We start from the raw sequence: 25,789 nt of genomic DNA on the forward strand, positions 1-25,789 counted from the left end.
GAAGTACCAAGTCCCCAACCACAAATTCTCGCTTTTCAATCTTTTGGTCATGGTACTTATTCATCTTCTCTTTGTAGATGGCTGAACTTTCATATGCTTTAAGGAGAAACTCATCAAGCTTATTCAACCCATTAAGTCTCTGCTCCACCACTTCATTCCAATCCATCTTCAGTTTTTTCATAGGCCACATGGCCTTGTGCTCTAACTCAACTGGAAAGTGACAAGCTTTCCCATATACAAGTTGGTATGAAGACATATCTTTGGAGGTCTTGTATGCACTTCGCTAGGTCCAAAGAGCATCATCAAGCCTCCTTGACCAATCCGTTCTATTAGCATTCACCGTTTTTGACAGGATCTGCTTAATTTCTCTTCTGGACACCTCAACTTGTTCACTGGTCTGTGGATGGTACAGAGTGGCTACATTGTGGTGAACCACATATTTATCCAATAGACCTTCGAATAACTTGTTACAAAAGTGAGATCCCCCATTACTAATAATGGATCTAGGTGCGCCAAATCTGGAGAATATGTTCTTTTTCAAGAACATGGCGACACTCTTCCCTTCATTTTTGGCAAGTGTTATGGCTTCCACCAATTTAGACACATAGTCCACCTCCACAAGTATATATTTCATCCCATGAGAACTCACAAACGGGCCCATAAAATCAATGCCCCATACATCAGCATCTTGCCTCTTAGAAATTCCTCGATCTCTTTGCCACCTATCACATGACTTGGCAAACTCATGAGCATCTTAGTGAATAGTTTTCCAATAGTACCCATGCTACAATATCTTGTGGGGAGTCCAAATACCACTATGATGCCCACCCATAGGTGAAGAGTGGCATGCTTCCAAAACACTTAGCATCTCAACTTCTGTTACGCAACGGTGAAAAATCCCATCAGCATAACTCCGATATAAGTAAGGCTCATCCCAAAAGAATTTTTTCACATCATGCATGAAATTTTCACAAGTCTGGTGGAGCTATATCACTAGCCAGATAATTCGCAAAATCGGTGAACCATGGTATCAAATCATGAGAAGTGGCCAATACATGCTCATCAGGAAAGGTATCATCAATTTTAGCCTTTTCACCCAACTCTTGCATAGCTTCATCCTCTAATCTGGACAAGTGATCGACAACTTGATTTTCAGTCTCTTTTTTATCTTTCACCTCAAAATCAAATTTTTGCAATAGTAGCATCCATATAATCAACCTTGGTTTCACACCCTTCTTTGCCATGAAATACCTCAAAGCAGAGTGGTCAGTATGCACTATGACTTTCATGCCAAGCAAATAGGATCGAAATTTTTCAAAAGCAAATACCACCATAAAAAAATCTTATTCAGTCATAGTGTAATCTTTTTGCGCTTCATTAAGGGCCTAACTTGCATAATAGATGGAGTTAAGGATTTTATCCCTTATTTTTCCAATTACCACACCAAGAGCAACCCCACTAGCATCACACATCACCTCAAAAGGCGCACTCCAATCTGGGGAAATAATTATAGGTGCAGACACCAAATTCTCCTTCAACTCTCCAAACGCCTTTAGACATGATTCATCACATTCATTCTCAAGTAACTTGCACAGAGGATGTGAAATTTTTGAGAAATCCTTAATAAACCTCCGGTAGAAGCCCGCATGTCCTAGAAAACTTCTCACACCTTCTACAGAGATTGATGGATGAAGTCTCTCTATAACCTTAACTTTTCTCAATCAACCTATATCCCCTTATCTGAGATGTGATATCCCAATAATATACCTTCTTTCACCATAAAGTGAAATTTTTCCCAATTTAGCACAAGATTGCAATCTTTATATCTTTTGAGAACCTCGGCCAAGTGACTCTAACACCAATCAAAGGAGTCTCCAACCACTAAAAAGTCATCCATAAACACCTCAATAGTGTCCTCCACTATATAGGAGAATATTAACATCATACATCTCTGGAAAGTCGTCGGTGCAATACATAACCCAAAAGTCATCCTCTTGAATGCGAACGTCTCATAAGGGCAAGTAAATGTTGTCATCTATTGATCCTCCGGATCAATAAAGATTTATTGTAACCCGAATAACCATCAAGAAAACAATACCATCCTTTTTCTACGAGTCTATCTAACATCTGATCCATAAAGGGCATTGGGAAATGGTCTTTCTCAGTCCATGCATTCAGTTTTTGGTAATCCATAAAAACTCTCCATCCATTCACTGGCCTCATTAGAACAAGCTCATTCCTCTCATTGGGCACTATTGTCATTCCCCCCTTTTTCAGCACACACTGAAGAGGGCATACCCAACTACTGTCTGCAATAGGATATATGACTCCGGGCAGCGAACCACTTAAAAATCTCATTCTTCACTTCCTCTTACATAGGTGGAATCAAACATGAGTTGGATTTTGTGTGAACAAATGTCGGGTGGGATCCCAATAATGTTCGTAATAGTCCAACCAATGGCTCGTTTGAGCCTCTTCAACACTTCTACAAAACACTATACTTGTAGCACATTCAAATTTGATGCAACGATTATCGTAAAAGTGTCATTTCTCCCCAAAAAGGTGAACCTCAGATGAGGTGGTAGCTCTAATTTTGGAGCCTTCTCAATAGATGGTCTCGCGGATGGAGACTCGCGATGCTTCATATCTAACTCCAATTTCTTTGGTTTGACCGAAATTCACCTCGTTCAAGTGCCGCAACCAAAGACCCATACTCTTCAATACCATCACTCTCAAAATTCATGATCATTGTCACTAGTGCCTAAACACCAAGGTGCTCTTCGATTTGTACCTTAGACGTACTCTCAACCCTGTAGGATATAGTAGATACCGTTTGGAAATCACCACTCTGCTTCACAGAACTACAAATATTGAAAGTTGCTTCTTAATTGTTCAACCTAAACTTCATATAACTTTTTCAATATCAACCAAGGTGCGACCAGTACCAAGGAACGGCCTCTCAAGAATAATAGGCACCTCAAAATCAAGAATCACAAAATCGACCGGAAATATAAATGAATCCACCTTAACGAGAACATTTGAAGATAATTCATTCTTCTAAGTATACGATTTAGTTCAGGATTGAATGGAAGTATTGGTTCTCCTTGGCTCTGTGTACTTGGCATACACTAGATCTAGACAAGAAAGAAACAAAAACAAAGTAAAATTAGGAAATTGTTGACTAAAATTTCAGTAATGTTACTAAAGTTAATCTATAAGTCACTTTCTCCGGCAGAGGTGCCAAAATTTGATACGCTCAAATTACACTTTCCTAAAGAAGTATAAGCGGTCGTATCAAGTAAAGAACCCAAATATTAGATTGGAGTTTATCCCACGAGGAAAATGGTTTAGACATAACTTCAATGTACAATTACTTCTATTAAGTCAAGTCTTTTCCGTAAATGGGTAATTAAAGGGGAGTTTTTGTAAAATAAAAGTATTTCATATTTCTAAATCAAACAAGTAATAGGAGTAAGTCTTTGATGTTTATAAAGTTGTGGAAGAAACTAGGGTGTAAGTATTCCCCACAGGTTCATAACACTATATTCCTAACTATAACGATTCTTCTCTAGTCTTTTGCATACAAAGTGATAGGTTAGGTATCTCTAAATACTTAGTCAGGTTTAGATAATTTCACCTTGTACCTTGGTTCAGCTATGTGTATCTATGTTACTAACCCTTACCTTTACTTCATATTAAGCATCGTATTCGATGTATGGCTTAGTTATTACTTTGCACCAATCGAGACTAGCCTATTAGATAGTATCTTACTAAATCAATGTTGATAATTCTTTTTCTATTAACTACCTCCTTGGTCCGGCAAGTAGAAATAAGGTGAGTTCTAACGCGTGCACTCGTTAAAAGGACTTCTAAGCGAAAGAATTATCAATGCATGCAATAACCTATTTGAGAATTGTTATTAAGCTAGGTTTAGGGTGTTAATAACTCATGGTTCCCACAATCTAGTTGTGGATTTAGTTATCCATGCATAGAAGAACAAAATTCATGGTTGACAAATAATAAATCATGAACTTACTTTGGCAAATTCGAAGAAAATCCAGAAATTCAACTTGAAACCACAAAAATCACTTAAAAATCAAATCCTGCAATTTGATTTAATGCTAAAGTTGCAAAAACAAATCTCCAAGAACAAAAATAAAAAAGTAGCAATAAAATACAACCCCAAAAATGAGGGTTTTCACTATATTTATAAAAACATTGTCCTAAATTAAAAGGAAATGTAATGAGGAAAGTTTTCCAAAAAATGTGGCTTCAATCGACGACCCCCGCAGACGGTTCGTCGGTCAAATGACGGACCGTTGACTGCCTCCATAAGTCCAGACTAAGCATCTTTTTTAAGCTTTCAACTTGAATCTTCTCTGATCTAATTGATGGACCAACAGCACGGTTCATCGATTCACCTAGTATCCGTCGATGCTTCTCGTAGTTCCATACTTAGATTTTCTTCAACGTCGAGTATTGCGACTTTCTCTTATCTGTTCAACGATTCAACAAGACGGTCCATCAATCAATCGACAGACTGTCTTTCACGACCGGAGTCTAGACCCCAGACGAGACCGGCGTCGTTAACCTCTTAGAGGTCGAAGACAAGCCTACTTACGTCATTCTTACTTCGTCTAGGTTAATTTTAAAGAAAAATTTGAAACTTATTGCTTCTTAGTATACATACTAATCATTCTATTAGATTCATACTTGTTCACCATCAACCATCTAACATTAAGATCATCAAATGAAAGAAATAGTTTAATATAGCATTAAATGTATACTTGCCAAAATGGCACCAATACAATGTCTGAACAAAATCGGAAAGAAAAGCTAGTGGAACATACTCCTCTAGATCAATCCTATAACTAAGCTAGAATATAATGGGCAAGCATCCTCGAAAGCATGAGGGCCTACCAAGTCTAGATGAATGCTTCACGTTCGGATGGTTTCAGCGTCAACATGAAGCTCTAGCGTCCACCTGTGCCTGTACCTAAAATTGTAAAGTTGTATAGGGTTAGTACACACTTGTACTAAGTATGGGTATATGCACGCACACACCAAGGACATGCATGAGTAAGAATAGCTCTTTACTAACAACATGATTATGAAAAGTCAAGTCAGTGGACTTGCAAAATTGGATTAGGAAAGTCATGCCATGAGAGTAACATGCTTCATCATACGTATCATATTTGCACAAAACACATAAAATATTACATATAACACATAACATATTGCATATTGCACATAACATATTTCATATAATTCCTTCATATGACATGAGACCTTGGAATTATGGACTTGACATTAAGACTTCCCAAAAATGAGGGCTCAACATATGGGACCTCACCTAGGGGCCTTCATTAGCAAACACAGAGTTGGCTTCATTCATACATACGTACTTCATTTCATTTTATTCATAGGCTAGTGTAAACACCAACTATACCTAGGATGTAGTTTAAGACTTTCATCGGGTTCGCTGTGCAATGATCATGAATGACCTAGTGTCATTACTTAAGTCTAGATCACATCTTGATTATCCTATCCTAACACCTTTGGTATCATTCACTTCATTATATGCATCATTTGAGGTTGGCCTCATTCATTCATGGGGAACTTTAAATGTAATCGACATAGATCATGTAAGCATCTCCAATGTCTCCCCCACACTGAAAATAGGTGGAATCACCGGCCAATGTGACCTGAAACATGCAAGAACACATGGGAATTGAACACCGCCAGATCCCTATATTGGAAGTATAGGTTTGAAGACTAAGAGATATAAGGAGACCCATACCCGTCATGCTGGACAGTCTCATCTCATGAGAGTTACGTGAACCTCCATCCTTCCAGAAAGAAGGCATCAACGCTCATAGCTAGTCTATCAGTGCTCACTATAAAGTTCCCTTACATTCAACTCATACGTCATGGAAGCTGGCTTCAAGTATGAGGACATCATAGCTCAATAGATGATTTCTCATCTCAACATTAGTATTAAGTGTGTTAATCTCATACTTCCATTAGAGTGTTCATAGAGACTAGTCTCTTCATTAAGTTTACACTCTCACAGGTGAGTACGTTTTGGTAACATTTACTTTGGCTCATTTGAAATTGCTCTAATCTTTTACATTAGCCTCATATCATGTTGCCACCACATTCATTAATTAGTTTCATCATATGCCAATGCACTTGGCCATTTACTGTGTTTCACACTCTTACTTAACCCTTCTAGGTTTTCATCATTTCATTGCGTACATCTTAGGTTTACTTATTTTTAGACGTATGCTAGACTGATAGGTCTATACATACAAGCCATGAAGCTTCATTCATAGTTCGTTTAAGTGATTCATATATTCCTAATATTATGTGGTACAAGACTTATGCATCTTGTATGTATGCAAGTATCTCGATTTCGATCTAAGTAGGCAGCATTATTCTTGAATATTTAATTCACGTATGACTTATGTATCAATACGAAATTTGGGCAAGGGAACCCGGTTTCAAATCCCTTAGACAACACTAACATTTTTTTTATTTACTTTATTTGATCCATACGGCTTGGGGACCCAAGTTCGAGCCCCAGTGCCTTCATTTTATTTTTCCCTTCATTTTTTGCTTAATATAACTAAGAGGGTGTGTGATCGAACCTCCACAACCTCATTTACTTTTAATTTCTCTCCTTTGGCCGAGGGGTTGTGGGTTCAAACCCCCCCCCCCCCCCCCCCGCCCACAAACCTTCTTTAATTTCTTTCAATTTTCTCCTTGAATCTTCCTAGGAGGTCATGTGTTCGATTCCCACGCCTCATATTATTTTTTATTTCATTTTCTTAACTCTCCTTCACTGCCTAGAGGTCGTGGGTTCGATTACCACGCCTCACATTTCTTTTCTTTAATTTTCTTTACTCTCCTTCACTGCCTAGAGGTCGTGGGTTCGATTCCCATGCCTCACATTTCTTTTTCTTTCATTTATAGCTTTCTTATAGTGAGGTCTTGGGTTCAATCTAAACTGATCTCACATATTTTAAACATTATTTTCAAACTCCCCTAAACTTCAACATTAGCCGAAATTAAACAATCAACATGCTGGAAATTTTAATCACATTTGCAGCCTACTTTATTCAACATTTATACGTAATTTCCTAGGGTAATTTGTAGATCATTTAATACGTTCTTAGGTGTATTTTTTTCATGGATTCGCTTTTCCAAGAGATTATCACTCAAATTTGTCGCATTTCAACTCATATGAACATTACAAATTACATAATCATTTGTACATGAAATACAACCACAACATCACATTTCTAAATCCTTAACCCGAGGCACATAGATACGGTTCACATTGCACAAACACGTACACATGATTTTGGGAAAACATCAACATAAGTCACATAATTCTGAACATACATATAAACACATAACTATCATGAAAACACGTTTCATCCCTAGTTTTCTACCAGCAAACATAACCAACCTATGAATCAATGGGAGCTAGTGACAGGGACAAGCAATGGTAACAACCCTAGTTTTCGGAATAGATTCGTCTGAACCTTAGGGATATCTTGGGAAAGGGACCAATAGATAAGAGAACCCATACCTTTTAGACTTTAAACCCTAGACTTGCTGCCCAAAAACTTCACCCAATCTCACGTCCAAATCCCCTCAATGTCAACACCAACTCCACAGACAAACTTATATTTGCCTACGTGATTGATTTCGTTTGTTTTCTTATAGTTTCGTTGTGATTTCTTCAAGTGTGAAGACATTTGGTTTACCTACTATTTTTTGAAGTTATTTGGCAGAGAGAATCGTGAGTGTGAGTGATAGAGACGTGAGAGAGAGTGATGAGCGAAGGAGAGAAGAGTTTTCTTATGATTAGGAGTCTAGTTTAGGACTTAGTCAATTAATTTTTTAATTTAATTATTAAAAATCTGATTTCCTTTTATTTTAACTCGGATAATAAATCATAAATATATATATATTAATTACACTAATTTACCAACTTAAATTAAAAATAATTTAATTCATTACTTTCACCTAGGTTCGACTTCACTCCAAGAGACAATTTTTGGCCCTCTTTCCCCTAAATGCCCCTCCACCTTATTGATTAAATAATTAATTATATACTTAGGGTAATTACGTTACTACCCTTAGCCTGTAAAAAGACCATTTTACCCTTAGACCCTCCAAACCTATGATTTTCCCTTTTTAAGTCTGGTAAAGACTCCTTCAAGTAAATCTTCGTATTCTAGAGCCTTACATGGTTGGACCCAACCTTTTCTAGATCCACTAAATCCCCAAGTTAGTTGTCTTGGTTGTATCAAGGATTCGGAGGTCTAGTTCTTCGCGCATCAATCCGTGTGAATCCAGTCTAATCGTAGACATTCTAGACACATTTAGCATTACTTAGCATATTTATTTTTAGGGTTGTTACATTATCACCCTTTAGGAACATTCGTCCCTGAATGACACTACTTTTTACTTATAATAAGTAAGTCATCTATAAAATGTATGCCTACATAGGTAATTCAATGCCCCCCATTGGTGAATATTTGATTCACACATTAACATGACGGTACACATCCTTAAAACCTACTAGTAGCTTCACATTAAGGTCTAAGGAACTCTTTCCTAAACTAGTCTCATCAAAGCATACAACTTAATTAAACATGTAAGTCATAAAAATCAGTAACCAACATGATGACTAAAACATATTAACCTCATATAAGTGCATAAAAACCCTATGCAGTCAAATACATGAAAGACTAACTAAGGCTACGCACCCGAGACTTCACCAGAGGTGCCTTATCCCTGCACCCCTAGACTTGAGTGCGAAGAATTGTTGCCTCCTTGGAGCCTTTTCACTTGGACCATTAGGTTGAACTCTCTCATTCCCTTGTTTTTGACTTCTCCTATTCAGACAATCCTTCACCATGTGATTCGGTTTTCCACAACTATAACAAGCGTTTGTGCCCATCATACACTCTCCTCCATGTAGTTTTCCACACTTCCAGCAAGGTGGTCTCTTTTGAGGTGTATCTACTTCATTGTTTCTCTTAACTCTGGACTTGAAATTCCTATCATAGCAACCCTTGGATGAACTTGACTCCCCTTGGTGGGAGAATCCCTTCTTAAACCTGGGCTTATCCCTTATTTTAGTACTACTCTTCCTTAAAAAATTCACCTCAGCTTGCCTTCACCTATTCCCTGCCCTAGTGTGCTTCTTCTTCTTGCTTTCCTCCACTTGCTAGACATGGACCATAATCCTGGAAAGGTCCATGTTGTCATGCAACATAGCTTCCCTACACTCCTCCTTGAGATCCTCAGTAATCCCTGTCAAGAATCTACTCATCTCGTGTTTGTTGTTAGACATAAGTTAAGTGGCATACCAAGATAATTTCACAAACTTCAGGGAATACTCCTGTTATCGGTCCCTATTTAATGTTGATAAACTCCTAAACCTTGGACTCCCTCATATATCTGAGGAAGAATCTCTCAAAGATGTCTTAAACAGCTCCCAAGTGATCAGAACTCTACCCAAAGAAAACTCTGCTTTCTCAGTATTTGTGGCCCCCATAGCCACCAAGATCTTATGCACCTCGTCCACAAACTCCTGGGGGTCCTTTAAAGTCTTAGACCCTGTGAAAATAGGAGGATTCATCCTCGTGAAGTATCTCAGCCTGTCAGCCATGGTACGAACCGGTGGGTTCTCCCTCTAAACATTTTGCCAGTTGACTTGGTCAGTCATGGACTGAGCTTGCATAGTGATGGCCTGTTCCATTTGGGACAGAGATGCCCTGACCTCAGCATCAGTCAACCCAGCAGGTTTAACCGGCATGGCTACTTCTTCAGCTGGAGCCTGTAGTGGAACTTGATTGTCCCCAGCAGCTGCTTCTCCTATCCTCTGACCAATTGCTCTCCTAGTGTTCATTCTCTGAAAACAACAAGGGTTGATGTTATACACGCTCATAACACCACGAAAATTATACATTAGAAAAGGCAAGATAAGATCAAAAGAAGGGAAATTTTTCCTACGCATCATGCAGTCTCTAATCAAGGATAGTGGTGCACTTCACTACCATGAATTATAAACTACTTAATGTGGTTGATGTGAACTTATTATCCTCAGAATTTAACCTAGGGATTTGATACGAATTTTTTCACGACCGGAGTCTATATCCACAATGAGACCAATGTCGTTGACCTCTCAGAGGTCGTAGACAATACTACTTACGTCATTCTTACTTTGTATAGGTTAATTTCAGCGAAAAAAATGAAATTTTTTTCTTTTTAACATACATACTAATCATTCTATTAGATTCATAATTTTTCACCATCAACCATCTAACATTAAGATCATCAAATGAAAGGAATAGTTTAATATAGCATTAAATGTATACTGCAAAAATAGCACCAATACAATGTCTGAACAAAAGCGAAAAGAAATGCTAGTGGTACATACTCCACTATATCAGTCCTATAACTAAGCTAGACTATAATGGGCAAGCATCCTCAAAAGCATGAGGGCCTACCAAGTCTAGATGAATGCTCCAAGTCCGAATAGTTTCAGCGTCAACCTGCAGCTCTAGAGTCCACCTGTGCCTGTACCTAAAATTGTAGAGTTGTATAGGGTTAGTACGCACTTGTACTAAGTATGGGTATATTCAAGCACACACCAAGGACATGCATGAGTAATAATAGCTCTTTCCTAACAACATGATTCAGACTTGCCAAAATGGGATTAGGAAAGTTAGTGAGCTTTCCGAATTTGGATTGGGAAAGGGAGTGAACTTTAAAAATTTTGATTAGGAAAGTCATGCATGAGAGTAAAATGCATCATCATACTTATCATATTGAACACAACACATAACATCTTGCACATAGCACATAACATATTGCATATAGCACATAACTTTTTGCATATCATTCATTCATATGCCATGAGACCTTGGAATCATGGACTTGACATCAAGACTTCCCAAAAATGAGGGCTCAACATATGGGACCTCAACTAGGGTCCTTCATTAGCAAACACAGAGTCTATTTCATTCATTCATACATATTTCATTTCATTTCATTCATAAGCTAGTGTAAAAACAAGTTATAACTAGGATGTAGTTTAAGACTTTCATCGGGTTTGCTGTGCAATGATCAAGAATGACCTAGTGTCGTTACTTAGGTCTATCTCACCTCTTGATTATCCTATCCTAACACCTTTGGTATCATTCATTTCATTATGTGCATCATTTGAGGTTGGCCTCATTCATTCATGGGAAACTTTAACTTTAACCGACATAGATCATGTGAGCATCATGAAATCCAATGTCTCCCCCACACCTTAAATAGGTGGAATCACCCGTCAAAGTGACTAAAAACATGCTAGGGTACATGGGAATTGAACACTAAAAACATGCTAGGGTACATGGGAATTGAACCCCGCAGGATCCCTACATTAGCAGTATAGGTTCGAAGACTAGGAGATATAACGAGACCCATACCCGGCATATCAGACAGTCTCATCTCATGAGAGTTACATGAACCTCCGCCCTTCCCCAAGGAAGTCATCATCGCTCATAGCTAGCCTATCGGTGCTAAGTATAAAGTTCCATTTCATTCAACTCATATGTCATGGAAGTTGGCTTCTAGTATGAGGACATCATAGCTAAATAGATGATTTCTCCTCTCATCATTAGTATTAAGTATACATTAATCTCAATACTTTCATTAGAGTGTTCATTGAGACTGGTCTCCTCATTAACTTTACGCTCTCATAAGTTACTTAGGCTCATTTGATATTGCTCTCATCTTTTACAGTAGCTTCATATCATGTTGTCACCACATTCATTAACATTATCACATTTGCTCCTCATAATTACTTACCCTATTTTACGTGAATGTCATTTCATCATATGTCAATGCACTAGGCCATTTACTGTGTTTCACACTCTTACTTAACCCTTATAGGGTTTCATAATTTCATTGCGTACATCTTAGGTTCACTTATTTTTAGATGTATGCTAGACTTATGGGTCTATACATACAAGCCATGAGGCTTTGTTCATAGTTTGTTTAAGTGAATCATATCTTCTTAAGATTATGTGGTACAAGACTTATGCATATTGTATGTATGTCATGATCTCGATTTTGATCTAAGTAGGCAGCATTATTCTTGAATATTTAATTCATGTATGACTTATGTATCAATACGGAATTTGTGCAAGGGAACCCGGTTTCAAATCCCTTAGAAAACACTCACATTTTTTTCATTTACTTTATTTGATCCATACGGCATGGGGACCCAAGTTCGAGCCCCAATGCCGTCAATTTATTTTTCCCTTAATTTCCCTCTTCATTTTTCGCTTAATAAAACTAAGAGGCTGTGGGATCGAACCCACACAACCTCATTTATTTATTATTTTCAGTACTTTTAATTTCTCTTCTCTGGCCGAGGGCTTATGGGTTCGAACCCCCACAGCCCCTCTTTAATTTCTTTTAATTTTCTCCTTGAATATGCCTAGGAGGTCATGGGTTCGATTCCCACACCTCACATCTCTTTTATTTCATTTTCTCAACTCTCCTTCACTACCTAGAGGTCGTGGGTTCGATTCCAACACCTCACATTTCTTTTTCTTTCACTCATAGCTTTCTTATAGTGAGGCCTTGGGTTCAATCTCAACTAACCTCACATACTTCAAATATTATTTTCAAACTCCCCTAAACTTCAGCATTAGCCAAAATTAAACCATCAACATGTTGAAAATTTTAATCACATTTTGCAGCCTACTTTCTCCAACATTTATACGTAATTTAATAGGGTAATTCGTAGATTATTTAATACGTTCTTGGGTCCATTTTTCATGGATTCATTTAGCCAAGAGATTATCACTCAAATCAACTACATTTCAACTCATATGAACATCACAAATGACATAATCATTTGTACTTGAAATACAACCACAACATCACATTTTTAAAGCCTTAACCCGAGGCACATACATACGGTTCACATTGCACACACACGTACACATGATTTTGGAAAAATATCAACATAAGTCACATAATTTTGAACATACATATACACACATAATCATCACGAAAACATGTTTTATTAATAGTTTTCTACCAAAAAACATAACCAACCTATGATTCAATGGGTGCTAGTGACAAGGACATGCAACGGGGAACAACCCTAGTTTTTGGAATAGATTCGTCTGAACCTTAGGGGTCTCTTCGTAAAGGGACCAAGAGATAAGAGAACCCATACCTTTTTTACTTTAAACACTAGACTTTATGCCCAAAAAATTCACCCAAGATCACGTCCAAATCCCCTCAAAGTCAACCAACTCGACGGACAAACTTCTTTTTGCCTACGTGATTGATTTCGTTTGTTTTCTTATATATTCGTTGTGAGTTCTTCAAGTGTGAAGAAATTTGGTTTAGCTAATATTTTTTGAAGTTATTTGGCAGAGAGAATTGTGATTCAGAGTGATATAGACGTGAGAGAGAGATTAGCGTGGGAGAGAAGAGTTTTGAGGATTAGGAGTCTAGTTTAGGACTTACTCAATTAAGATTTTTATTAAATTATTAAAAATCTTATTTCCTTTTATTTTAACCCAAGTAATAAATAATATATATGAATTAATTACATTTATTTACCAACATAAATTAAAAATAATTTAATTCATTGCTTCCACCTAGGTTCGAACTTGGGTGGAGCAAGACTTCACTCCAAGAGCCAATTTTCGGCCCTCTCTCCCCAAACTGCCTCTCCACCTTATTAATTAAATAATTAATTATATATTTAGGTTAATTAAGATACTACTATTATCCTGGAAAAAGACCATTTTACCCCTAGACCCTCCAAACCTAAGATTTTCCCTTTTTAAGTCCGGTAAAGACTCCTTCAAGTAAATCTTTGTATTTGAGAGCCCTACATAGTTGGACCCAACCTTTTCTAGATCCACTAACTCCCCAAGTTAGTTGGCTTGGTTGTATCAAGGGTTCAGTTTTTTGTTTCTACGCGCGTTAATCCATGTGAACCGGGTCTAATGGTAGGCATACTAGACACATTAAGCATAACTTAGCATATTAATTTTTAGGGTTGTTACACGTCGATCCTTTCGTAGCCCCACACTTGGTCAGAATTCCCCAAGTTTCTTCCAAATGCCAAAACCCTCTATCAACGGTCACCATCTATGGTCCATCGATGGGACGACGGGTCGTTGATGGCCTTCGTGAGTCACCTCTGCACTAAATCACCACAGCCTTCTACATTTTGGTTTTGGACACCTTTCCTGCAAAACAAATATAAAAAACATATTAAATTTACTACCAAAAAAGCTCTAGACACACACCAATCTTAAGTAAAAAACATTGAAAGTACCATAAAATCACGGTACATCAAATAACTTGGACATTATTCTACGGTAATATTTCTTCACACAGTTGCACACCTTGATTGAACACTACCTCCATTAACTCTGGGTTATGGAACGAAAAGAGGCGTGTACGGTGCCTACAGTAACTATACCACACTAGAAGAATCAAGCATAACTTTTAGTTATGCAACTTGTGAAGGGGATCAAGAAAGAGGGGTTGGTATTCTTGGAAACCACTACAAGTTTTTAGGGAGGCAAAGACAAAAAGTCATCATTGTTTACCCCAATAAATTGGAAAGCAAAATCATCGAAAGAAGCTATATGGGAATGCTCTGAGGACTTGTGGGCATTCAAAAATGAGATTCAAAATTTTATGCAAAAGTAATGCAATGTGGTTGTCGCAACATTGGGTGGGGGAGAGTGTGATGACATGTTCTATTATCATACCACATAAACACCACATAAGTGCCACATGGTACAAAGTTGCCCATGTGGATACTTAGTAGAAAGAATTGTCCCTGTGGATGATTCAAGAGAAATAGAGAGATTTTTCATGGAAGTTCCTGGAGTTTTTAGGATTTTCATGGAAGGTCCTTAAAATTTTCTAGCATTGTAGAACATTCTAGAGGAAGAACTATTTTATAAATATCTAGGGACTTATGTAACAATTATTATTTAAACTTTATACCCCTAAGTTAATTGTATAAATAGAGGGACATCCATTTGTTAGATCATCAAGCAAAAATCCACAAAGTTCTCTACAATACAATCTGTCCAAGAAATCCTCTTGTGTTATTTCTTCTATTCTCTTAGCGAATCCTAGAATTCTATGATAACTTGATATAGCAAGACCGTGAGCAAGTTGTCAAGTGTCACATATGTGCTTAGTAAAATTCTAGGAATGTGACTAGTGTGGTGTAATAATCTAAATTTTGTACTTGGCGATATGGTTAATTCTTGTACGAAAGTATATCATTCTATGGAGTGATACAACATAGATATTCGCTATTTTCTTCATCCTCTAAACGGTGAAATTTTTAAAAGATACATATTTAGTTTAATTTTTAATCATTGTCACAAACACGATAAGAAAGCCAAGTGTTAGAGGAATAATATTTCAAACTCCACCGATAAAATGTGTTCTAATTAAATTAGTTGAAGTTAGTGATGATCTAAAAATTAAAATTAAGCTAATTGTTTAGTAACTTTGAGTTTGGAAATTTTAAATTTTCGTTGGATAAGACTATTTGGTATGATGTATTATTTGTTGTTAATTCAATTAGCAAAAATTTACAATTAAAAAAAGCATTTTGACGTTGCCACTGATCAATTAAAAGATCTAGTTTCTTTTTCTAAAAAAAAATATGGAGAAGAAGGATTTACAAGTGCTATACTTTCAGCTAAGAAAATTGCATTAGAGATGCATATGTAACCTGAATTTCGTCAAAGACGTGTAATTTATAGAAAGAAATAATTTGATGAGAATGTTGATAGTGAAATCACAAAACCACTTAAAGAATCTTTTTGAGTTACTACTAATACATAGTAGATCAAGTCATCTTTTCACTTCAAAATAGATTTGAACAATTTGAAATATGAAAATATTTTTTATTTTCTATTTAGTGGGAAAATTTGAGATCATTAGATGACGAGAATTTTTTAAAAGTATTTTTGAGTCTTGAATGTTCCTTAAAACGTAATATCACTCTGATAATGACGGTTTAGACTTATATTATGAATTAAAAGTTTAAGCAAAATCATAAAAGTAGAAGATAATACTCTGAAGATATACTCAATCAAATAAAAAAGTTTGATTCGTTTCCAAATTTTATATTGCTTATAGAATAATGTTAACAATTCTGTAACATCGCCTTAGTCGAAACAAGTTTTTTAAAATTAAAAACAATAAAATATTAATTAATATCAACATGTCTCAAAAAATATTAAGTAGATTTGTTATGTTATCAATTGAAAACAAATTATTAGAAGAAACCGACTAAACAAAAATTATTAGCACATTTGAGCCACCTATAGAATTAGGACAAATAAATATTAATAAAACATTAATTAAATAAATATTGATTAACGAATCCTAAATAACATAGATTTTCACTAAAATTTTGGATTATTACTCAAACATTATTATTTCGACTTTCAAATATAATTTTGTGTGTACTTTAAGGCTGTGTTCGGTATAAACGAAAATATTTTCCTGGAAAACAAGTAGATCTTTTGACTTATTTTCTCATCTTTGGTTGGTCAGTAGAAAATATTTTTTGGAAAAGATTTTTAGCGTTTGATTTATAAATGAAAATGTTTTTGAGAAATATTTTATTTATACTAGAGTAGAAAATATTTTTTGAAATTAAAAATTAAAAAAAAACAAACTTAGATTTTTTTATTTTTTTTTTTGGGGGGGGGGGGGGGGGGGGCTGGTAGGGGGTCTAGGATAGGGATGAAAACATAAAATTTTGGAATTGAAAATATCTTTTAAAAACAAACTTAATTTTTTGGGGGGTAGAGGTGGGAGTGAGGATAAGAGGTGGGGGTAAGAAAATTGAAAGTAGAAATATCTTTTAAAAATAACTTTTAAGTTTTTTTAAAAAATGAGTTTTTTTTTCTTTTGGTGATGGGGGGAGGGTGGTTGGAGGCTGGTTTGAGGGTAGGGATAAAACGAATTGATTTTTTCAATAAAAAAAATGTAATTTGAACTTGGCAAAGTGTTTTGAAAAATGTTTTTCTTAAGTTCTAAAAGGAAGTCATTTTCCTTAATTTTGAGGAAAATGAGTTGATCAAAAAAACATTTTATCCAACCAAACATGATAAAATTGAAAAATGTCTTCCTCCATACCAAAAACACCCTAAAAGTACTTTAAAATATTGACAATCTTCATTGTGGGAGGGGCCAAAATAAAATTCTTACGTAAAGATCAAAAGGGAGTGACTCTTTCTAGAAAAAGAAAAACCAAATCTTGCTTCATCCAAAAAAACAGAAAAGATGAAAGTGAAGACCATGAAAATCCATCATCTAAGATTGTTTTCTTTGATTCGTCAAACGAGTTTAATAGTAGTTGATATTTTTGTCATTATATTTAAGAAATGTATTGGTGATATTTGAAAAATGATACTAAAATAACAATCACACACACACTCACGCACGTGCGCGCGCGCGCGCGCACACACACACACACACACACTATATATATATATATATATATATCAAAAGAGTTTAATAGTAGTTGATATTTTTGTCATTATATTTAAGAAATGTATTGGTGATATTTGGAAATGATACTAAAATAACAATCACACACACACGCACCCACACACGCGCGCGCGCACACACACACACACACACACTATATATATATATATATATATATATATATTGTAACGATCATTTTTTATCATTTTGAGCACTAGAATTTTTATGTCAGAAAATACTTTTTGATAGATTTAAATGGGTATTTTGGACTATTCATAATTATAACTATGAAATTAATGGGGTAGTTTTACTAATTTATTTAGTTAGTGGTTAAGAAAATAATATTAAAATAAATAATGGGTCCTTTTTATCAAATTGTATAGCTGATTATATGATAATTAGGGTAGAAGTTTGTCTTTAGAAAAAGGAAGAAAATAAGAAAAGGGAGACCGCAGAGCAGCCTCGAAGAAGGACGACAATTTCAGATAAGGAATTAATCTTCGTATATTTTATATGTATGAACATAGATTGTAGGATTAATAATTTAATAATGGCAATGATCATTAGCCGTATAGGACGTGGTTTAAGGGAACAATTACATTATTATATTATATTATAAAGTTAAAGGGTGCATATGTATAGAATATTTATTAAAGGCTATTGAAATCATGGTGAGTTAAGGAGTTAAAATATTATTATAAGGTGAACTAATTAGGAAGAGAGAAAACATACGTGTTTGATAATGAAGAATGGCGGCTCTGCATTCAGGTAATGTTTCGATAATTCTGATTAAATATTGTTTATGTACGGTTGTTGCTTAGTAAAATGGTTAATGTTTGTTTTATGTATACTATTATTACATTGGTGTTGGTTGAAAAGAGATTAGAGTATAAAATTTCTCATGGGTGGTGTGAATATGAATAACTTGATGGATAATTGTCTTTCGTTAATAGCTAGTAACTTAAATGGCTTGGACTTGGAAGAAATTTGTCGGAGTAATGGTTAGGATGTGAATGTTAGTCAATTTATGAAAATTAATGGTAAGATTAAAAGAAAGAGCAGCGTTGTTAAATTAATTGTAATCAATAATTTGCATGGATAGACTTTGATACTAGTAAGTTGTATCAAAGTGAAGTTGTTCTCAAATTGACGTGGCAACAAAAGTGACTGCCACTTTATTTTTATGTCAATTCAGCCATACATCATCACAACTGAATTGGGGGAAAGACTATTATACAATTATAATATGATGATTAGAGGAAAGTAAAACAATATAGTGACTTAGATGAGAGAGATGATTTTGTGGTTAACACTAGTGGTCTATAATTAACTTATATCAACCTGAGGTTATTTTCTTTTGTTCTATAAATTATATCGTTATATATTGAGATAGGTAATTCAATATTATGTGTATCAAATTATTTCAATCCCATTAAAGTTATGCTAATTAGAGAAATTTGGACTTATCCTTAGGTTTGAACATTAGGATTTGATTATAGGTTTAGGTGAATTTTTGGGTCTAGGATAGACATACAGTAATAACTTGGATGTTTGTAGACTCATTAAATTACAAATGGATATATATACTTGATAGATTGGAAAGTTTCGGAGGCATTGAGAAAGGGAAAAGCATTGGAGAAGTAGTTACTTGACTTCAGTTCTTCGGTGGAGGTAGGTTATGGTTTTTGCTATTTGATAGTAAACTCTTAATAGTGACTGATATGCATTGAATGATATTGTGAAGTTTTCTATGTACTTGATTGTGTAGCTTGGTCGTGTGTTTTGTAATTGGTCTGAAATCTCGAGACCGTGAAATGTATAATCTTAAACCATCTATATCGAAGTAATGCCTTGAATAAAGAAGGCTCAATGAAATATTATTAATGAATGAAAAAGTGGTGATATTAAATGATAAATTAATGGTATTATTGGATCGGAGTGTCACATTCTGACACGGTATTTTTGAATTGGAGTGTCACGTTCCGACACGGTATTTTTGAATCGGAGTGTCACATTTTGACACGATATTTTTGAATCGGAGTGTCACATTCCGACACGATAATATTAAAGGAAAAATATGTTGAATTAATGGAAGATACTCAATCTCAAAGAACTCAACTTCCAAAATGGTTTGGTTTGGAGGCATGAGTCCTCATGTGTGATCTTGATACCGTTTACTTAATACGTGCTTACTTTATTGTTATTGACACTTGTTCATGTTGTTTGTTGCTTATTACATGTTAAGTGCTATAGTTGAGTTCATACTATTATTCTTTGTATATTAGTTACTATTTTGGGTTGACCGATGATACTTACTCCGTACATTTTGGCTCGTACTGAGCCCTACTTGTTTTCTTCTTTGTTTTCCTTTTATGAAATGCAGCGAGTGTACCTATGACTTCTGATTTCCCTCGGCTCTAGCTAGCCTCCTGCATATCAAGTTTCAGGGTGAGTTATCCATTCAAGCTCGTGTTGGATTCTCTCGGTCATGACATGATGTCCTATACTTTTGGACACATACCATTTTATTCTTTTATTCTAGTGTATTCGATATTCTTAGACTTAGTATTGGAGATTAGATGTCCTTGATGTGATGACTATCAGATTTTGGGATGATAAGTATTAAACTTTAGAAACTTATTAAAATTGGTTGCTTAGTATCTTTTGGAGCTTCCGCATTATTTATATTATTTATAGTTGAACTATTGGTATATGTTGGGGTTTAGATGTGTTGGTTCGCCCACCTAAGAAGGTAAGTGTGGGTGCCACTCAAGACCAAGTTACTCTCAGAATATGATAAGTAATAATTTTCTATCAAGAATATTAAATAAAAAGACAAAAGAAGAAAATAATCAACAACTAGAAGAAATAATAGATACATATAAAGATATACAAATCTTTCAACAAAATCAATTAAATTTATTAAATCCAAAAGTTTTATATAATACAAACTCAAAATCTCAACTATATAGACATTATAGAGAAGAACAATTATCAGTATTAGGGAAAACTTCTGTATCTCTACCACTTATAAACTCTGAATCTGTAAAAAAAATAAAACATGTTAAAAAGACTTAATGCATTTAGGATTAATTGTAATAGGAATTAAAGGATTAACTAGAAAAAATTTAGGAACAAAAACATTAATTACAATATATGATAACAGATGGTCAGATATAAAAAAGGCAATTATAGGATTAACAGAAGTAGATATGACTAATAATGGAGGAATTTTCTACATAAGTCCAGATTTTATGATGAATTTAAATGAATTCGGAAACCAAATAAGAATAGGAATACAAACTAAAGGATACGAAGAAATGCATAGTGGAAAGAATTTATTACTGTGTGTAGGATTTTTAGGAAAAATGACAGATAATAGTAATACTAGATTTAAATTAAAAATAAAAGATGTAGTAGAAGTAATGGGAAATAAAGGGATAAAACTAATAAAACCTAAAAAAATAAGTCCTGAAGAATATGCAGGATTCGAATGGAAATTAGGAGATTTTAAAGAAAAAGAAGCATTAATACCAGATGCTCATTTAATATATACAAATTCCAAGGGGGAACCTTCAATTAGATTTACAGATTATAACTATGAAGCTCAAAAAGACTTTGAAGAAGAAAGTGTTGTAGAAGAAATGCCTTTAGAAGGAATGAATATAGAAATAATATTAGAAGAAGATTTTGCAGTAGATTTAGCTATAGAAAAAGCTAAAGAAATAAGTAAAGATAATAAGAATAGACTATTTACATGTAAAGGATGTAAATTAAAAGACGTAAATATAGAACAAACAATATCTCATTTTAAAATATGTAAACAAAGAACTGATAATAAAGGATATAGATTAGAAAAAAATTTACAAGATAAATTAGAAAAAAGTAATAATATAATGACACAAATACAAGATAATGATAGTGAAATATCTGAGTTAGAATCTATACTAAGTCAAAAAGAATTAATGGAAACAGCAAGTTCTAGTAGTCCATTCCAAAGAACAAATGAACAAGGATATACTGCAGATAATAGCACACGAAATATACCACGTAGAAGAGTATATAGACAAGGAGATACTCCAATAACAGTAGTTAAACCAATGGGAAAAAGAATGCCTATAGAAGAACCAATAATACTCCAAGAAGGAGGAAGTAAAGGAAAAATTCTAAATATAGCAGCACATGATCCACAAAGATGGAATTCAGTAATAGACTTATGGAAAGGAATAGTAGTAGCAGACTTTATAAAAAATTATACAGAGACTGATGCTGAAACTATGTATAAATACTTAGAGACATTCTTAGGAGAATCAACTAAAGCTCTATGGGAAGCTTATAAAGTAGAATTCCCATCAGAATTTCAGTATTTAGTATCTTTAGGACCAAACCCATATAATTTTACAAATAAAATACATACACTAATAACAGGAGAAGACCCAAATAGTGGATTAGTAGCTCTACAACGAAATGCAGTAATAAAATTAGAACAATTAAGTATAAGTAATTGGTATTATATAAAAAAAAATTAAATGATTATTTCTATTATTGTACAATTAGTGGAAATGCCTTTGACCAAGACTTAGGTAAAAAATTATTTAACAAACTACCAGGAGCATTAGGAAGAGAAATAGAAGAAAGATGGACTAAAAGAGAAGGAATAGCACAAAACCCTCAAGCTAAATGGTCAATAGGACATAGAATACAACATATAATGGAAATATTACAAGAAAAATGTACTAATCTACAAATACAAAAACAATTAAAGCAGAATGAAATGAATTTCTGTAAAGACATAATATATACAACCCAAAATTATGATAGAAGTCAATATAAAAAGAAAAAGTATAAAAAATATAACCCACAAAATAATAAGAGATATAATAAAAAAAGGATATTTTCTTAGAAAATCTTCAGTCAGAAAACCATATTTGAATAGGGATAGACATGTTAGAAAATATAGAACAGATAGAAATTACAAAAACAAATTAGAATATTTTACATGTGGAAGTATAGAACATTTAGCAAATACCTGTCCTAAAAGATATAATGATAAGACTAGAAACGCTCAATTAGTAGAAGAATTCAATGAAGCATTATTAAATGTAGATGAATATATGTCAGATAATGAAAGTATTTATTCTATAGTAAGTATTGATATAGATGAAGGTAACAAAGAGGAATACTCTTCTAATTCAGAAGGAGAAGAATTAATTAATGAAATAGGAATAGAAAACTTAGACATAGATGATTTAAAAATAAATTCTATGAATATAATAGATGTTGAAATTTTAGCTCTAATATATGGTTTAAATAGTTTTAGAATTTATATTTTAAACAAACCTGAAATATTAATAAGAACAGACTGTGAAGATATAGTAAAATTTCATCAAAAAATTAATGACAAGACTAGTAGTAGAAGAAGATGGTTAAATTTTTTAGACACAATATCAATTTATCATTCTATAATCTTTGAGCATATAAAAGGGAATGATAATAGTATTGCAGATCAACTAAGTAGATTACTAATCAAAGTTTAAATTTTACAGAATGAGACTTCTACTATCAGACAAAGGTAAAAAGGTTCAACCTTCAACCTCAGGTTTGCAGACTCTTATAAACATGTAATGTTAGCAAATTTACATTTTAAACCTCTAGATAAAATAGATGATGTTAGAATAGAAAGACTGCAATTTGGACAACAAAATTTAATAGCTTACGAGTCGTTCAACTTAACATTCAAACATTTATCTAACTGTCAACTAGACAAACAACAAAAATGTCTCATAGACAATATATGGATAGCTCATAATAAAAAAGACACTAAATATGTAATTGCTATTTTAAATGCTTTAGGATATTATTTTACTAATAAAAATAAAGAAAATAAATTTAAATATTATGTAGTAATTCATGGTAAAACTAAGGGTGTTTTTCAGACATGGATAGAAGTTTTAGACTTCATTAAAGATTTTCAAAAACCTCTTTTTAAAGGTTTTAATGATTTTACAGAAGCCTTAGACTATGCTAGAGGAATATTAGGACCAAATTATTATATTTCTCCAGCCCTAAGACAAAATCCAGATAAAGCCCCACAATACAATATCCAAAAAGACACAGATAAAATAATATTTTGTGACCATTGTTCTTCCATGACCGAAGCATTCAAAAGGCTAACCTTGAGAAATGATGCCTTAATGCAAGAAAATGCCAAGCTCAGAGAAAAGCTTCAAAAAATGGAAAGTAAAGGAAAACAAGATGTACAAACTCAGACAAATATAGAGGGTTTTCCATCCCACATAAAAATGGATGAGATGGGTGTGCATTCCCCACTGAATGCTAGGAAATCCACTGTATCGGATGAAGATACAGCTAGTACGGTTCAAACGGTAGCCGGTAAAGACTTATCAAATCTGTTACTGGCTGTCACTTTGCCAAAAAGTTAAAAAGATGAAGGATCATATACAAGAAGAAGATTACCAATTTCTTTCAACAAAAAGTTAAAAAATCCCAAAAAAATAAAGATTTAGAAACCCTCAAAACCCAAACCGGAGAAGAATTACTTAAACAAAAACAAGAAGAAGACAAACATATAAACCCAAGTCCAATACAAAGCCCAAGACAAGATTCTATTTCAATCCCAAATAATTCATATAATATGTAAGACACAATGCAATTTGCTCAAGACCCAAATGATGATGACTCGGGTATGAGTTTTGATTCAGTTGCATTACATAATTTAGATACTTAAAAAAAATTATATCATTATATATATATATATATATATATATATATATATATATATATATATATATATAGTCTTAAAGAGGAAATGCCTCTTTTTTCAAATGTGAGTCCCACTTTACTCACTACCACACATGTGGAAAAACTGTTGGGACGTGTCGTTATGTATAGATAAGTATTGACAGACAACAATCAGATTAAAAGGAAAATAATGCAAAGAAAGGAATATTATTTTACGTGACGATGGGGCCCAAATGTCTACCCGGCTTAGATGATAAGATTTCTTTTTCCATTTGATATCCGGAGTCTGAAGTCCGAAGACCACTATAAAAGAAAACTTTATCAAGACAAGAAGAGGAGAAGGCGAAAAAAGGCGAAGACAACCACTATAAACACTCTCCCAAAATCCTCAAGAAATTCTCTTTTTTTTAAAAAAATCATCTTTAAAAAGATTGTAGAAAAGTTTTCAGCTCTTTATTCTAAAGTTTGTTTTTAAGTAAAAGCTTGGAAGCTTTTCGGGTTTCCCGAAAGGGAAACTTCACTCTGTTCTAAATAATGTAAGTTTCATATTTAAGTTTCTAGTAAACTTTCCATATATGTAAATTATGTGTGTTAAATTATGTGTGTTTCTAAAATATTAATTATTTAAAATCTTGTAAATTTATGAATATCATCATGAATCTATATTATTTAGTATATGTTTAGTCTCTTAGCTTCTTATTAGTATCGATGGATTAACCTGTAAATTCCTAGGACATTGTCAGGTTAAATGTTCTGAGAAAGGAACTATGAATAACCGAATCCGGGGTGTGGTTAAAGAAGATTACTTTTAAGAACAAAGGGTAAGAGAAAGAGATGAACAGTAATAATAGATTCATGAATGGACAGAGTCCATTAAAAAAAGGGGAAGTTAAAACTAGAACGTAATATGATAATTACATAATAGAACAAGAGAGTGAAGGAGTACTGAGTAGGATTTTACAACATTAAAAGTTTAACGAATTTATTGAAAAAACATCACGCCAAGGCTTCTGTAAAATCATTAAAACCTTTAAAAAGAGGTTTTTGAAAATCTTTAATGGAGTCTAAAACTTCTATCCATCGTTACACAATGTATTGTATTGTATCGTTACTGTACCTACAATGTTTGTTTTGATTGTTACTTAAAATGTATTGTTAAATTTCATTGTTACGTAACAATGAAAATCTCTTTTTTTATGGAACAACCGATTTATTGTGTTCCCTTATTTACTTAATTTCTTTTTCCAATTATATCTTTACATAATATTTTTAAATACAATTTTACCTTTTGCCCTAAATATTTAAATCTAGTTAAACCTTTTACCCTAAAATAATTAAGGATATTTTAGTAAATTTATAAATTACAATACAGTACAATACAATCAAACCAAACAATTAAAATATTATTAAACAACAACAAAAATTACAGTCCAGTCGAACATAG

The 25,789-nt window shown here is 33.8% G+C and overlaps 1 protein-coding gene across 1 annotated transcript; it reads right to left on the reverse strand.

Annotated features, from left to right (window-relative positions):
- Window positions 1–283: 283 nt before the first annotated feature.
- On the reverse strand, window positions 284–1,244 carry LOC138337943 (uncharacterized). Its single transcript, XM_069288389.1, has 2 exons — window positions 973–1,244; window positions 284–722 (listed from the first exon to the last, which is right to left on the reverse strand). Exons 1-2 carry the CDS (start codon window positions 1,242–1,244, stop codon window positions 284–286), a joined length of 711 nt encoding a protein of 236 aa, XP_069144490.1.
- Window positions 1,245–25,789: the final 24,545 nt, after the last annotated feature.

Source organism: Solanum lycopersicum, chromosome 8 (genome assembly GCF_036512215.1).
Source record: "Solanum lycopersicum chromosome 8, SLM_r2.1".
Taxonomy (NCBI): Eukaryota; Viridiplantae; Streptophyta; class Magnoliopsida; order Solanales; family Solanaceae; genus Solanum; species Solanum lycopersicum.